This window comes from Sus scrofa, chromosome 13 (genome assembly GCF_000003025.6).
Source record: "Sus scrofa isolate TJ Tabasco breed Duroc chromosome 13, Sscrofa11.1, whole genome shotgun sequence".
Taxonomy (NCBI): domain Eukaryota; kingdom Metazoa; phylum Chordata; class Mammalia; order Artiodactyla; family Suidae; genus Sus; species Sus scrofa.
In genome coordinates, this window is record NC_010455.5 from 162766892 (window position 1) to 162781365 (window position 14474).

The 14474-nt window shown below is 35.6% G+C and overlaps 1 protein-coding gene across 11 annotated transcripts in view; it reads right to left on the reverse strand.

The window, feature by feature from the left end:
* The window catches only part of EPHA6 (EPH receptor A6), an 876888-nt gene that overhangs the window by 198057 nt on the left and 664357 nt on the right, over window positions 1-14474 (reverse strand). For all 11 annotated transcript variants that reach the window (XM_021070704.1, XM_021070710.1, XM_021070703.1 and 8 more), the window contains one exon: window positions 13263-13448. In XM_021070704.1, the coding sequence (XP_020926363.1) occupies window positions 13263-13448 (186 nt within the window). The remainder of the gene's footprint in view (window positions 1-13262; window positions 13449-14474) is intronic.

Below are 14474 nucleotides of genomic sequence, written 5' to 3' on the forward strand. Positions count from 1 at the left end.
GGGAGAAAATCTTTGCAAGTGAATCGACTGACAAGGGATTAATCTCCAAAATTTATAAACACCTTCAGCAGCTCCATACCTAAACAACAAACAACCCCATCAAAAAATGGGCAGAAGATCTAAACTGACAATTCTCCAAAGAAGACATACAGATGGCTGAGAGACACAGGAAAGGATGTTCAACATCACTCATTAGTAGAGAAATGCAAATCAAAACTACTCTGAGGTACCACCTAATACCAGCCAGAATGGCCATCATCTAAAAGTCTACAAACAATAAGTGCTAGAGAAGGTGTGGAGAAAAAGGAACCCTAATTACACTGTTGGTGGGGTTGTAAATTGGTGCAACCACTGTGGAAAACAGTATGGAGATTCCTCAGAAAACTAAACATAGAACTCCCATTTGATCCAGCAATCCCACTCCTGGGCATCTACCCAGAGAAAACCATGACCCGCAAAGACACATGTACTCCAATGTTCATTGTAGCACTATTTACAATAGCCAAAACATGGAAACAACCTAAATGTCCATTGACAGAGGAGTATTTAAAGAAGAAGTGGTACATATACACACGGAATATTACTAAGCCATTAAAAAGAACGAAATACCTGCATTTTTTGCAACATGGATGGACTTAGAAATTATCATGCTAAATGAAGCCAGCCAGAAAATGAGACACCAACATCAAATGCTTTCACTGACATGTGGAATCTGAAAAAAGGACAGACTGAACTTCTTTGCAGAACAGATGCTGACTCACAGACATTGAAAAACTTATGGTCTCCAGAGGAGACCGTTTAGGGGGTGGGGGGATGTGCTTGGACTGTGGGAAGGAAATCCTGTGAAACTGGATTTTTGTGATCATTATACAATTACAGATGTGATACATTCATTTGAGTAATAAAAAAAAATATAAGTATTTAAGTTTAAAAGATAAATAAAATAAAATATTTTATGAGTGGTTTATAATAAATATAAAAACATACAGCAAAAGAGTAGATATATATGACACATGTAAATTAGTACTGATATATCAATAAACTATAGTTAAGAAGAAAAATAAAAAAAAAAGCAAAAACCTTCAATCTGCTGCCTATAAGAAACATACCTTAGGACAAAGGACAAACATACATTGAAAGTGAAGGGGTGGGAAAAATATTTCATGCCAGTGGATATGACAGGAAAGCAGGAATTGCAATACTCATATCAGATAAAATAGACTTTAAAACGAAAGCCATAAAGAAAGACACAGAAGGAAACTGTTTAATGATTAAGGGATCCATTCAAGAAGAGGATATTACTATCATCAACATATATGCCCCAAATATAGGAGTACCCAGATACATACAACAAATATTAACAGACATAATGGGAGAAATTGATGGGAATACAATCATAGTAGGAGACGTTAATACCCCCCTCACACCAATGGACAGATCCTCTAGACAGAAAACCAATAAAGCAACAGAGATCCTAAAGGAAACAATAGAAAAGTTAGACTTAATTGATATCTTCAGGACACTACATCCAAAAAAATCAGAATACACATTCTCCTCAAGTGCACATGTAACATTTTCAAGAACTGATCACATATTGGGGCACACAGCTAACCTAGACAAATTTAGGAGCATAGAAATTACTTCAAGTATCTTCTCTGATCACAATGCCATTAAACTAGAAATCAACCACGGGAAAAGAAATGAGAAAAAACCTACTACATGGAGACTAAACAACATACTACTAAAAAACCAATGGGTCAATAAGAAAATCAAGAAGGAAGTTAAACAATACCTCGAGACAAATGATAATGAAGGCACAACTGCTCAAAATATATGGGATGCCACAAAAGCAGTGCTCAGAGGGAAACTGATAGCAATACAGGCCTGCCTCAAAAAAGAAGAAAGATCCCAAATTGACAACTTAACCCACTACCTAAATGAATTAGAAAAAGAAGAACAAAAAAGACCTAAAATCAACAGAAGGGAGGAAATTATAAAGATCAACAAGGAAATCAATAAAATAGAAACTCAAAAAGCAATAGAGAAAATTAATAAAACCATGATCTAGTTCTTTGAAAAGGTAAACAAAACTGACAAACCCCTGGCCAGACTCACTAAAAAGAGGAGAGAAAGAACCCAAATAAACACAATTATAAATGAAAAAGGAGAAATCACAACGGATACTGAAGAAATACAAAAAAAAATAAGAGAATACTATGAACAACTATATGCCAACAAATTTGACAATCTGGAAGAAATGGATAATTTTCTAGAATCTTACAGCCTGCCAAAACTGAATCAAGAAGAAACAGACCAACTGAACAGACCAATCACTAGAAATGAAATAGAATATGTAATAAAAACACTCCCTACAAATAAAAGCCCAGGACCAGATGGCTTCACAAGTGAATTCTACCAAACATACAAAGAGGATTTGGTGCCCATCCTCCTTAAACTTTTTCAAAAGTTTGAGGATGAAGGATCACTCCCAAAGACATTCTATGATGCCACCATCACCCTAATTCCAAAACCAGACAAAGATACCACCAAAAAAGAAAACTATCGGCCAATATCTTTGATGAAAATAGGTGCAAAAATTCTCAACAAAATTTTAGCCAACTATATCCAACAAAAAATAAAAAAGGTCATACACCATGACCAGGTTGGGTTCATCCCAGATTCACAAGGATGGTTCAACATACGCAAATCAATCAACATCATACACCACAGTAACAAAAGAAAAGACAAAAACCATATGATCATCTCAATAGATGCAGAAAAAGCATTTGACAAAGTCCAACATCCATTTATGATAAAAACTCTCACCAAAGTGGGTATAGAGGGAATATTCCTGAACATAAAAAGTAGCCATTTATGACAAACCCACAGCAAATATAATACTCAATGGGGAAAAACTGAAAGCCTTCTCACTCCAATCTGGAGCAAGACAGGGATGCCCACTCTCACCACTGCTATTCAACATAGTTTTGGAAGTCCTAGCCACAGCAATTAGACAAACAAAAGAAATAAAAGGCATCCAAATAGGAAGAGAAGAGATAAAACTGTCACTGTATGCAGATGACATGTTACTATACATAGAAAACCCTAAGGACTCAATCCAAAATCTACTTGAACTGATCAACAAATTCAGCAAAGTAGAAGGATATAAGATTTACATTCAGAAATCAGTAGCATTTCTGTATACCAGCAATGAAATATTAGAAAAGGAATACAAAAATACAAAACCTTTTAAAATTGCACCCCAAAAAATCAAATACCTCGGAATACACCTGACCAAGGAAGTAAAGGGATTAAATGCCAAGAACTATGAAACGTTAATCAAGGAAATTAAAGAAGATGTAAAGAAATGGAAAGATATTCCATGTTCCTGGATTGGAAAAATTAATATTGTAAAAATGGCCATACTACCCAAAGCAATCTACAGAGTCAATGCAATCCCTATTCAATTACCCATGACATTTTTCACAGAACTAGAACAAATCATCGGAAAATTTATACGGAACCATAAAAGGCCCAGAATTGCCAAGGGAATCCTGAGAAGCAAAAACCAAGCAGGAGGTATAACTCTCCCAGATTTCAAGCAATAGTACAAAGCCACAGTCACCAAAACAGTGTGGTACTGGTACCAAAACAGATGTATGGGCCAAAGGAAGAGAATAGAGAATGCAGAAATAAACCCTGACACCTATGGTCAATTAATCTTTGACAAAAGAGGCAGGAACATAAAATGGGAAAAAGAAAGTCTACGCAGCAAGTATTGGTGGGAAGCCTGGACAGCTGCATGCAAAGCAATGAAACTAGAACGCACCCTCACACCATGCACAAAAATAAACTCAAAATGGCTTAAAGACTTAAATATAAGGCAAAGCACCATCAGTCTCCTGGAAGAGAACATAAGCAAAACATTCTATGACATCAACCTCGTGTATGTTTTCTCAGGTCAGTATCCCAAAGCAATAGAAATAAGAGCAAAAATAAACCCATGGGACCTAATCAAATTGAAAAGCTTTTTCACAGCTAAGGAAACCAAAAAAAAAAAAAAAAAAAAAAAAAGACAACTTACAGAATGGGAGAAAATAGTTTCAAATAATGTAACTGACAAGGGCTTAATCTCTAGGATATATAAACAACTTATACAATGCAACAGCGAAAAAGCCAATCAACCAATGGAAAAATGGGCAAAAGACCTGAATAGACCATTCTCCAAGGAAGATATACAGATGTCCAACAAGCACATGAAAAAATGCTCAACATCCCTGTTTATAAGAAAATTGCAAATCGAAACTACCATGAGATAACACCTCACACCAGTCAGAATGGCCATCATTAAGAAGTCCACAAATAACAAGTGCTGGAGGGGCTGTGGAGAAAAGGGAACCCTCCTGCACTGTTGGTGGGAATGTCAACTGGTACAGCCACTATGAAGAACAGTATGGAGATACCTTAGAAATCTATACATAGAACTTCCATGTGACCCAGCAATCCCACTCTTGGGCATATATCTGGACAAAACTTTCCTTGAAAAAGACACATGCAGTCTCATGTTCATTGCAGCACTATTCACAATAGCTAAGACATAGAAACAACCCAAATGTCCATCGACAGATGATTGGATTAGAAAGATGTGGTATATATACACAATGGAATACTACTCAGCCATAAAAAGAACAAAATAATGCCCTTTGCAGCAACATGGATGGAACTAGAGACTCTCATTCTGAGTGAAGTAAGTCAGAAAGAAAAAGACAAATACCATATGATATCTCTTATAACTGGAGTATAATATAAAGCACAAAGGAACCTTTCCACAGAAAAGAAAATCATGGACTTGGAGAATAGACTTGTGGCTGCCTGGGGGGAGAGGAAGGGAGTGGGAGGGGTCGGGAGCTTGGGGTTAACGGATGCAAACTCTTGCTCTTGGAATGGATTTACAATGAGATCGTGCTGTGTAGCATTGAGAACTATGTCTAGATACTAATATAGCAACAGAACAATGGGAAGAAAAAGTATGTATTCATGTATGTGTAACTTGGTCTCCATGCTGTACCACGGGGGGGGGGGAATATATATACGTAAAGAAATTTATCATGGGATTAAATAAGGACTTTGTTAGATTTCCATTGGTTAATTTCAGAGTCAATTTTTAATTAGAAATCACATATACAGAGGGCCCATAATCAATTTCAGTGATTAAGATTTCTATGCTCTTTGCCCACTTCTATATAAGACCATCAGGAACTTGGTGAAAAAGTTCCCAAGTAATGACTGATCACCTTACATTGCAGCCTGGAAAGTTGGTAATCATTTTGAGGTCAGGGATACAAATTAATGTCTATAACATGGGTTTATCTATAGCCCTTCTCAAATTCATAGCCCTCAAACTCTACCAGAACAAATGGTATGATGAATGATATAAAAAGAGTTTTTATTTTTTAAAATAAGTGATATTTCACCCTCTAGATGGCTCTATTTAATTTTATCTAGAAGTATGAAAAGGCAACATTATGTATGCCTCGAGTCCTAGTTATAGGCTTTTCTTTCCTAGCTCTTCCAGTTCCAGTGTTATCTTCAGATTGAGCAACTTGTTACTAGAATTTTTTAACCTGATGCTTCTTTTTATAGTCTACACAATAATTAGCAGGATGGTTTAGAGAAGGAAGGGAATCACAGGAAAGAGACAGTAAGTTAGAAGCAGATCTAGGGAGGTGATTAGAGTGAATAACCTTGAGAAAATCCAGATACTTAAAGACTAAAGAGACAAGAATAAATTCCTTCTGAATACAGAAGAAGTGTATTCTTTCTTGTAAAAAGTGAAGAACACTCTGGCAGAAAGAAAATAAGCTAGTGATCCCAATTAGCCCCGTGTTGCCTGAACAGTGTTGTACACAGAGGCATGAGACCACCTCATCTTGTTACTGTTACAGTCACACTTGGTTCATCTTCTATGTATCAAAATGTATTATGTATACATTATAATTCCAAATGTCAAATACTTCACAGTAAATTTCTTAAGATTCCTTTGAGACTCCAGGAATTGCACAAGAATAATTTATCACTCTTTTCAGTAACAGCAAGTAGTAAATATTAAGGATTATAGAAGAGAGTAAATATAGAAAAACCTCCATTTCTCCTCTTTTTGTTGCCCCTCATGTTTCCTTTTCCCTTGGGTTGCATCTGTGCCCACTTCCGTGCTATCAACTCTTTTCCTTATATATCAATGGTGCTCTTTGGGGCAGTAGCTCCTGTTCTGATCTCCAGGTTCTCTTGTGTTCTCTGTGATACCTACAAGCTCTCTAACCTTTCCTGATAGTCTTTCACACTTCTCTCAAGAGTTACTTCAAATATTCAGCAACACCTCAAGCCCCCTACCTATCACCTCAGCAAATGATCTGGCCTTGTACATGATTGAAAAAAGGAAGACTGGTAACTTCAGAAGCAGCTGTATCTTCTAGGTATCAACAGTCTTTGCATATCATGGTTATCTATGTACCCATTTAGGGTCAGCTTGGTACATTTTATTCCAGCTTCTCAGGCATTAAGAAAAGGGAGAGCTACATGGGAGAAATGAGAGTAAGTTTTGAGTTGCTCTTGTCATTTGGTATGAATGCAATCTAGGATTCAAGAAGGATGGTGGACAATGAAACAAAAGGAGTGGGACCCAGGGGCCTGACCCAGAAGGCCAGGCATTTTGGCTTCTTAACTACTTGCTGAATATTTAATGTTTGGAAAAGTGTTTGGCACATGGAATTGAGGCACAAAATAAATATTACTTGCATGAATGAATAACTTAAGTACTGCTAAGCATTTGGAATTTAAGTAAGAAATCAGCACAATCTAATTTACATTTTTAAATTTATCAATCTGATTGCAGAGTACACATGCCTCACTCATTCTAAAGTCCACTGCCATCTGGCCTTCATTCTCACAGTGTGCTGTGGTGTGCTGTGCTCGCCTAATTGCTCCATCCAGTAGATGCTTCCTGATTCTTATTTTACTTGACTTTTCAGCTCATTTTATGTTAATGACCCATCTCTCATTCTTAGAAATCTCTCCATCCTTTTCAGGTTGTTCAATCTGTCTCTTTCATAAGCTTATCTTTTTAAGTCTGCCTGTTAGCACTAGTTCCCTTCAGCCTTCTGGGTAATTTCAGCCTTCCAATGGTTTCAACTACTCATCACCACTCATCTGGTGAGTCCTTCTTAGTTTGCACCTGCAGACTGGACTCCTACCCAGGCTCCAGAGGCTTCCTATAAGTCTTTAAACGTCCAAGACAACTCAAACTTGTGCCCAAATCAGAAATCATTGTTTCCCCTCCAAATATATTATTTCTCCAGAATTTTCTCTCCATCTCCCAGCTTATGTAAGCCAGAAACTTGGAAGTCATCCAAAACAGTCCCCATTCCTTCATTCCTTGTATATAATCAGTCACTAAAGGCTCTTAATTGAACCTTGGAAATAGCTCTTGAATCTATTCCCTTCTTCTTATCTTTACTTACCTAATCTACTTTCTCATTATTTTTCACTTGAATTAGTACACTAGCCTCCTTACTGTTTTCCCTGCCTCTAGTTTTTTCTTTCAATATTTAATCTGTACTGTTACCATTTTTCTCTAGCTGGCTTTGATGCTCCCTAATATGACAAAGTTTGTCTTAGCACCAGGGTTTAGAACTTGTTTTCTCTGCCTGAAAACTTTGGCATGGCTTGCTCCTTCACCTCACTCAGGTTTTATCTCTTATCTAAAATTGTATTCATATATTTAGATTCCTTTTTTAGTTCCCTCTAGCAAGTAGAAGCTCTGTCATTTTCACTACTGTTACCAGTGACTAGAAGAGCTAGCACCTAATACATATTCTCTGAATAAAATATAAAGTTAATAACTGTATCCAAAATAGCACATACCACTGTATTGGGAAATACTGGCCTACTTGTCTGGTTGCTCACAGTGGACTGGAGATAAAAATGAGCTCCTCAAGAGCACTGAGACCTTCTTCTCTAATCTCTAGGTTTCAATCAGCAACAGTGCCCAACACTTTGGTAGTGTTCAGTAAATGTTTCTTGGAAAACAAAACTCTTAACCTACCTTAGATAGTTGAGTAGCTGAATTTCATTTAAAAAGTCTAATTTCTTTCATTTGAATCAGTTTTACAGAATATTTTACTCCCCACAACATATATTCCCTATATCTAAACCTTGATTTTGCATACAGCAAAATTTTACCTATATTGTTCTACTTTATAGATTGTAAGATAAACACTTTATTTTATTTTTTCTTTTTAAGGTTGCACCTGTGGCATATGGAGCTTCCCCAGCTAGGGGTCAAATCAAAACTGCAGCTGCAGGCCAGTGCCACAGCCACAGCAACACCCTATCTGAGCCACATTTGTGACTTACACTGCAGCTTACAGCAAGGCCAGATCCTTAATCCACTGAGGGAGGCCAGGGATCAAACCTGCATCTTCATGGACACTGTTGGGTTCCTAACGCCCTGAGCCACAATGGAAACCCCACTTTATTAAAGGTGACTTTTTTGTTTCTTCTTGATTACCAAAAAGAACCTGAGGTTATAAGAAAGTTGGAGGTTCGGTGGTAAGTTATCACTGGCATAAACTTTCCTCACCGACCTCTCAGGACTCTTTTTTTGGCAATGGAATGAAATAAAAAAATATTAGGTCTAAACATTACCCTTATTATTTTCTACTACAATTTGCTCTTTTCAATATTTTAAGCAGAGGAAAATATTGAGGCCTAAAGACATTGAGTGACTTGTGGAAGACTCTGTGGCTAGTAACAGAATATACAACCAGGTGGAGAGGCAGCTCTTATATTGGTGGCAACAGTAATAGTCAAAATCTTGGGGACTGTATTACTTAATAAGTAAAACGTAATTCTGAGACCAGATGAGTTCTTATGTATTTACTCTTTGACTGGCTTGAATCTACTCTCTGACTTAGATTCTATGTGGACCCATCAAAACTACTTGGAAGGAACCCACACAACTCTAGAATATTTAAAAAGAGTTTGAGCAAGGCTAGTATTTGTGTTGTAGCTTCTATGCTGTTCTAGAGCCCTTAGAATGTCCTATGATGAAATGAAGTTGTGTTTGGGAATTTGTTCACTATTCTGATTGACTTCTATTATTCCTCCTTGGATTTATGTTTTATTTGAGATATAATTAGTATATTTAAATTTAGATGTACCTAAACTGGGAATACATCACTATGTCTCCTTTTGGTTCTTCCATAGCATCCTGAATTAAAACAGAGTGCCAGTCTTCCATAGTGTGGTTACTGTGCTGTATTTCTTTATCATTTAACTGCAATTCTTATCTTTTTATAGAAAAGTAACATTTTCTCATTTGCATCTGTAGTTAATGATACTGGTGTATACATCACCTGTTACAAATTGCTACTGTCCATGGTACTATTGTCTATAAGTCTGTTCTCTAACTGGTGCTTTCTATTTGCTTCTTAGAGAAAAAGTATGTGCTAAGCATACGAATTAGCTGGAATTATCTCTTTGTATATCAGCTATATCTTAACAAGATGAAATTAATGAAATTGTGATGCATATAAAATAAACAGGTTCAACTTTCATTAGACACATTTTCAACATAATACAGCTTTTAGTCTTTTTTCTTTTTCTTTTTTTTTTTGTGTGTGTGTCTTTTTGCCATTTCTTGGGCAGCTGCTGCGGCATATGGAAGTTCCCAGGCTAGGGGTCAAGTTGGAGCTGTAGCCACCAGCCTACAGCAGAGCCACAGCGACGCGGGATCCAAGCTGCATCCACAACCTACACCACAGCTCATGGCAATGCCGGATCCCTAACCCACTAAGCAAGGCCAGGGATCGAACCCGCAACCTCCTGGTTCCTAGTGGGATTCGTTAACCACTGAGCCACGACGGGAACTCCCCCATAATACAGCTTTTAATCATTTAATTTTGAAGTTTAAAAGTAGTAATATACACAATATTAAAGAACAAAAGTGTTCCCAAGAACGTTATATATGTATCTCTCAGCAATAAAAGTATGAATATTAAGAATTTATGAAAGAAACTGATGAAGATTTTGATCTGTAATTTTACAATACTTTCAACTGAGAGTCTGCACATTTATTTCTCAGAACCCCAGAATACTCCACTTACATGATTGTATAAACCTATGCTGCAACTTTATCTTTGTCAGTGTTATCTTTTATGCAATATGGTAGTCCTTAGGGAGCATTAATTGCTAGCTATCTCTTAGCTACTTAAGGGCAATCTTGGAACAATTACCATGTATTTATGGGAATGAGGCATTCATTTATTTATTGCCTTTCTCCTAAAAATCCCATAGCATTTGAGTCAAGATAACAATATAAATATGCTTACTTATCTTTGCGGGAATTATTCTCTTCTCCTTCTCCACCACTGACCTCAGCATCCTAACAACACACTTATATGGGGCCCATGCTTACAAGTTTAAAATTATAACAGCTTTTGCCACTGAACACATATTGAATCTACCCTTTCTTAATTATCCTTTCTTTTCTTTCCTGTTTTTCTCTTTCTTTTTTCTTAAAATGGAACAAGGACCTTCACTTAGGAATCCATGCCAATTAGGCCATGTAAAAAACACTGGTCTCAATTTTAGATGACTGTTAGAGATGTAAAGCAATTACTCTGTTGATTGGATATTTTTGTATAATAAACTGGTCATTTCCAATTGTCATACATGTGTCAGAGATTATTTAGTTAAACTTATTTAGTTGATTAAGAATAAATAATTCCTACTACCACAAAAGGCCAAACTATATAATATCTATATGTGTAAACATATAGGAATACATAATAAATTCACTGAATGTGATTTATCAAAGGTAGAAAATATAGATCTGATCTTTGAGTTTGTTGTTGGACACTTATTTCCAGATATTTCACACATAAATCCACATATGGAGACTTCAATAATGTACTTAAATTATTTTAAATGCTTTGCAAAGTTTCCTGACCCAACTTTAAAATTATCTTTTTCCTTTCAGAGAGATATAAAACAGAAGGAATAACTTGAAATGTTCACACTAAATTAACGATGAGAAAGTCAGAAATTATAAAAGAAATAGTTAGCATGTTGTTTCTTCTCTGTCTCTTTTAGATTAGTATTTTTGCTAGGTATTGTGGCATATACAGATCCCTCCAAAACTTATATATTAGAGGTAATTTATTTTACTCACCTAAATATTTTCCCTATTGTAAAAAAGTATTGCGTTAATTTATTTATATTTTCATTTATTTAATGCTATTTAATTCAGATGAAACAAAGTGTAAAACCTGACTTATTCACTATAATATAGCAAAATAAAAAGCAAAGAAACAAAAACCTTAGACAGACCCCATTTTGAACATCAGCTATGCCACTTACTATTGGTTAGAGGTCCTTACGTTGGTTTATAACCTGTCTGAACTTCAGTGGATAATGAAGCTCCAGCAGATATGCATAACAGTGACATGCTATTCTAAATGCTTTATATATTTACTTACAGTCACATGCTATGCTAAATGCTTTATACATTTATAAAATAAATCCTCACAGAATTCCTATTGAGTAGGAGCTTTTTGGCCCCATTTTCAAGATGTGGAAGTAAACAACAGAGATGTTAAATAATTTACCTAAACCTGCACAAGTCTTCAGTGGCAGGAGTGGAATTCTAACTGACATCCATCTGTTTCGTCATCTATTGTGTAATAAACTATCCAAAAAATGTAGTGGCTAAAAGTAACCACCATTTTATTAACTCTAATGATTTTATAAGTTGACTGACCTGAGCTGGATATATCCTTTGCTCCACAAAATTGCAACTGCAAGTATCTGGTGGTGGTAGTAGGGGTTGTAATGTCTGAGAAGGTTCTTAACAAGACTGGCACTCAATGCTGACTATCTCCTGGGAGCCCACATGGAGCTGTTGACTAGAATGCCTCCCTTCTCCTCTTTGCATGTGGCTTCACCCTATGGATTGGCTTTGCTTAGCAGTGGAGGATGAATTACATGATGGAGTGTTGCAAGACGACAAGCTGTCATGTGAAAACATGTAAGATGCTTCCACTTTCATAACACTTGTTAATGTCTCATAGGTCAAAGCTAGTCACATGGACAATGTAGGAGAAAACAACACAAGGGCATGAATACTGGAAAGTTCTACCAAGGCCACCTAAGTAACAGCCCAAGGCAAGCTGTCATCAAGAGCACTCTTCTGTGTCTTCCAAACAATCATGGCTTTCAGTAATCTACGGCTCTCTTTGGGAGGCATGTTCGCCAAAGCCTTTTGGAAGAACTTTGGAGTTTCAGATACAGAGTCAAATAAATGTTTTTAGTAAGATTATATATTTTTCTTCTTCCAAATATAACATAAAATTTCAATTTCATTTAAATGGCTTTAAAAGAAATTTCAGTTTCATGAAACAAAAATGCCTCTCAAAGATTTAAATTATTTTTTATGAATTTTTAATGCAATTCTGTACTGGGTTTTATATGTTATAACTCACTAGTGATGAAATAAAGAGAAATATTAAGCTTTATGCATTATCATTATTCAAACAAAAGTTAACATATTGCAATCTATTTCTTAGAGTGTTTGATTAATTTTGGATTTTTAAGGAATTTTTTTCTCCCAAAGGAATGTTTTTGATTCCACTATTTCCTATAAAAGCAGGATTTTTATTTCAGAAATTGTGATTCTTTTCTTCATTTTATATAAACTGAAATAAAATAGTTCTAATGGCATTTATGTAGATGGGTGCCATAAAGAAATTCTATTTAGAAGTTTTACTTTGGATAAAGTATTCTATATTTGCATGACATTGATTTCCAAATAGAAATATTTTACTTTAATGATCCAAAATATTTTAACTGTTTCTCCTTTTAATCTTGAAATTTAGACCACTTTAGAAGAAGTGAAATTCTTCTAAAGAAGAAGCTTATAGAAATTAAGAAAAAAAATATCCCTTTACTCTAGATTCATTATTTCAAGTTAAACTAGAAAATTATTTACAGGTATTAAAAAACATTTCAAAGCTGTTTGGTGACCAATGCAAACTCTGATAATGTCATAACCTAGCATCAAGACTTTGAACAGTGATATCTGAAGATACTATTGGAACTAAGTTATCCCCTTAATGTCTGTGATATTGCTATTAAGCTTTTTTTTTTTAATTAAAGAAATTGAGATAGATAAATAAAAGAAGAAAAATAAGAAAACCAGTACTTACTTTTTGTGACAACACCTTCTAAGCGAATGATATTTGGGTGGTCAAACTGACCCATGATACTAGCCTCTCTTAGAAAATCTCTTCTTTGCCGATCCATGTGGCCACCTTTTAAAGTTTTTATGGCAACTGGGATCTCTCTTTTCCCTGGTGTTTTCAAACGCCCACTACAGACTTCTCCAAATTCACCTTAAAATATGAACAAAAATAGTTTAAACAGAATACTTACATTCCAGAAAAGTTGAGTTGTCATACAGTACTTTTTGTCTTTTAACATAATGACTCTTAAGTGTGTCATTTTTACATACAGATTTCTTTCTTAAAAATTACATTTGTAATGACAATATGCTTGATCAGCATTGTTTATAATGAATAATGAAATGAATTTTCATTTGATGTACCACAGGAACTATCATTGATAGATATCTCCATTCTGCTGAGAAATTATGATGAGCAGAATGGGTGATGCTGATGTAATTCTACAGAAAAGCAATCACTACATAACATTTCCTGTTCCTGTTCCAGTTCTCAATACTACTACATGGGCCAAATGCCTGCTCTAATCGGGGAATCCATCAGGCATGTGTAGTTGATTTGATCCCACAGGCCATATATCTGGGCTTCACTGCCATTAGAAATCAATGATAGGGTCAACTGGTATATGAACATATTGAAAAGACTACACAAAACTCAACTATCATAAAGGATTATAAGGCTAAAATTACAAGTCACATAGTTTGAATACAAGTATAGTAAGGTTATCTATGGTTCAGCAATAGCTCAGTTAGTCAAATATCTATCATGATATTACTACCTGTATCTCCACTGTTAGAGTGCTGTGTGTTTCAAAGAAGTATAAGGCTTGATTTCTGTTCTTAGTGGCTTATAGTTTAGTAGGAGAGTTTAGATGAAACATGAAATAATAAAACACTTAGGAACCTAAGAAGTGTTATCCCAGAAAATGCTATATTTGTTACATAACAACAATGGGAATTGGAAGACTTCCTGAAGGAGGTGGAACCTTTTGCTGAATCTTGAACGATGGGTCGGATTTGGATATTCAAGAAAAATAGCAAGATTCCAGACAGGGGTTCACAGAGTGAGGGAAGTGAAGACAGAGATTCACAGATCAGAAACAGTAAAGAAAATGACATGGACATAGGGCAGTAAGGAGACAAGGCTAACTGAGATGTATTATTGTGGGAAAGAGGGTCA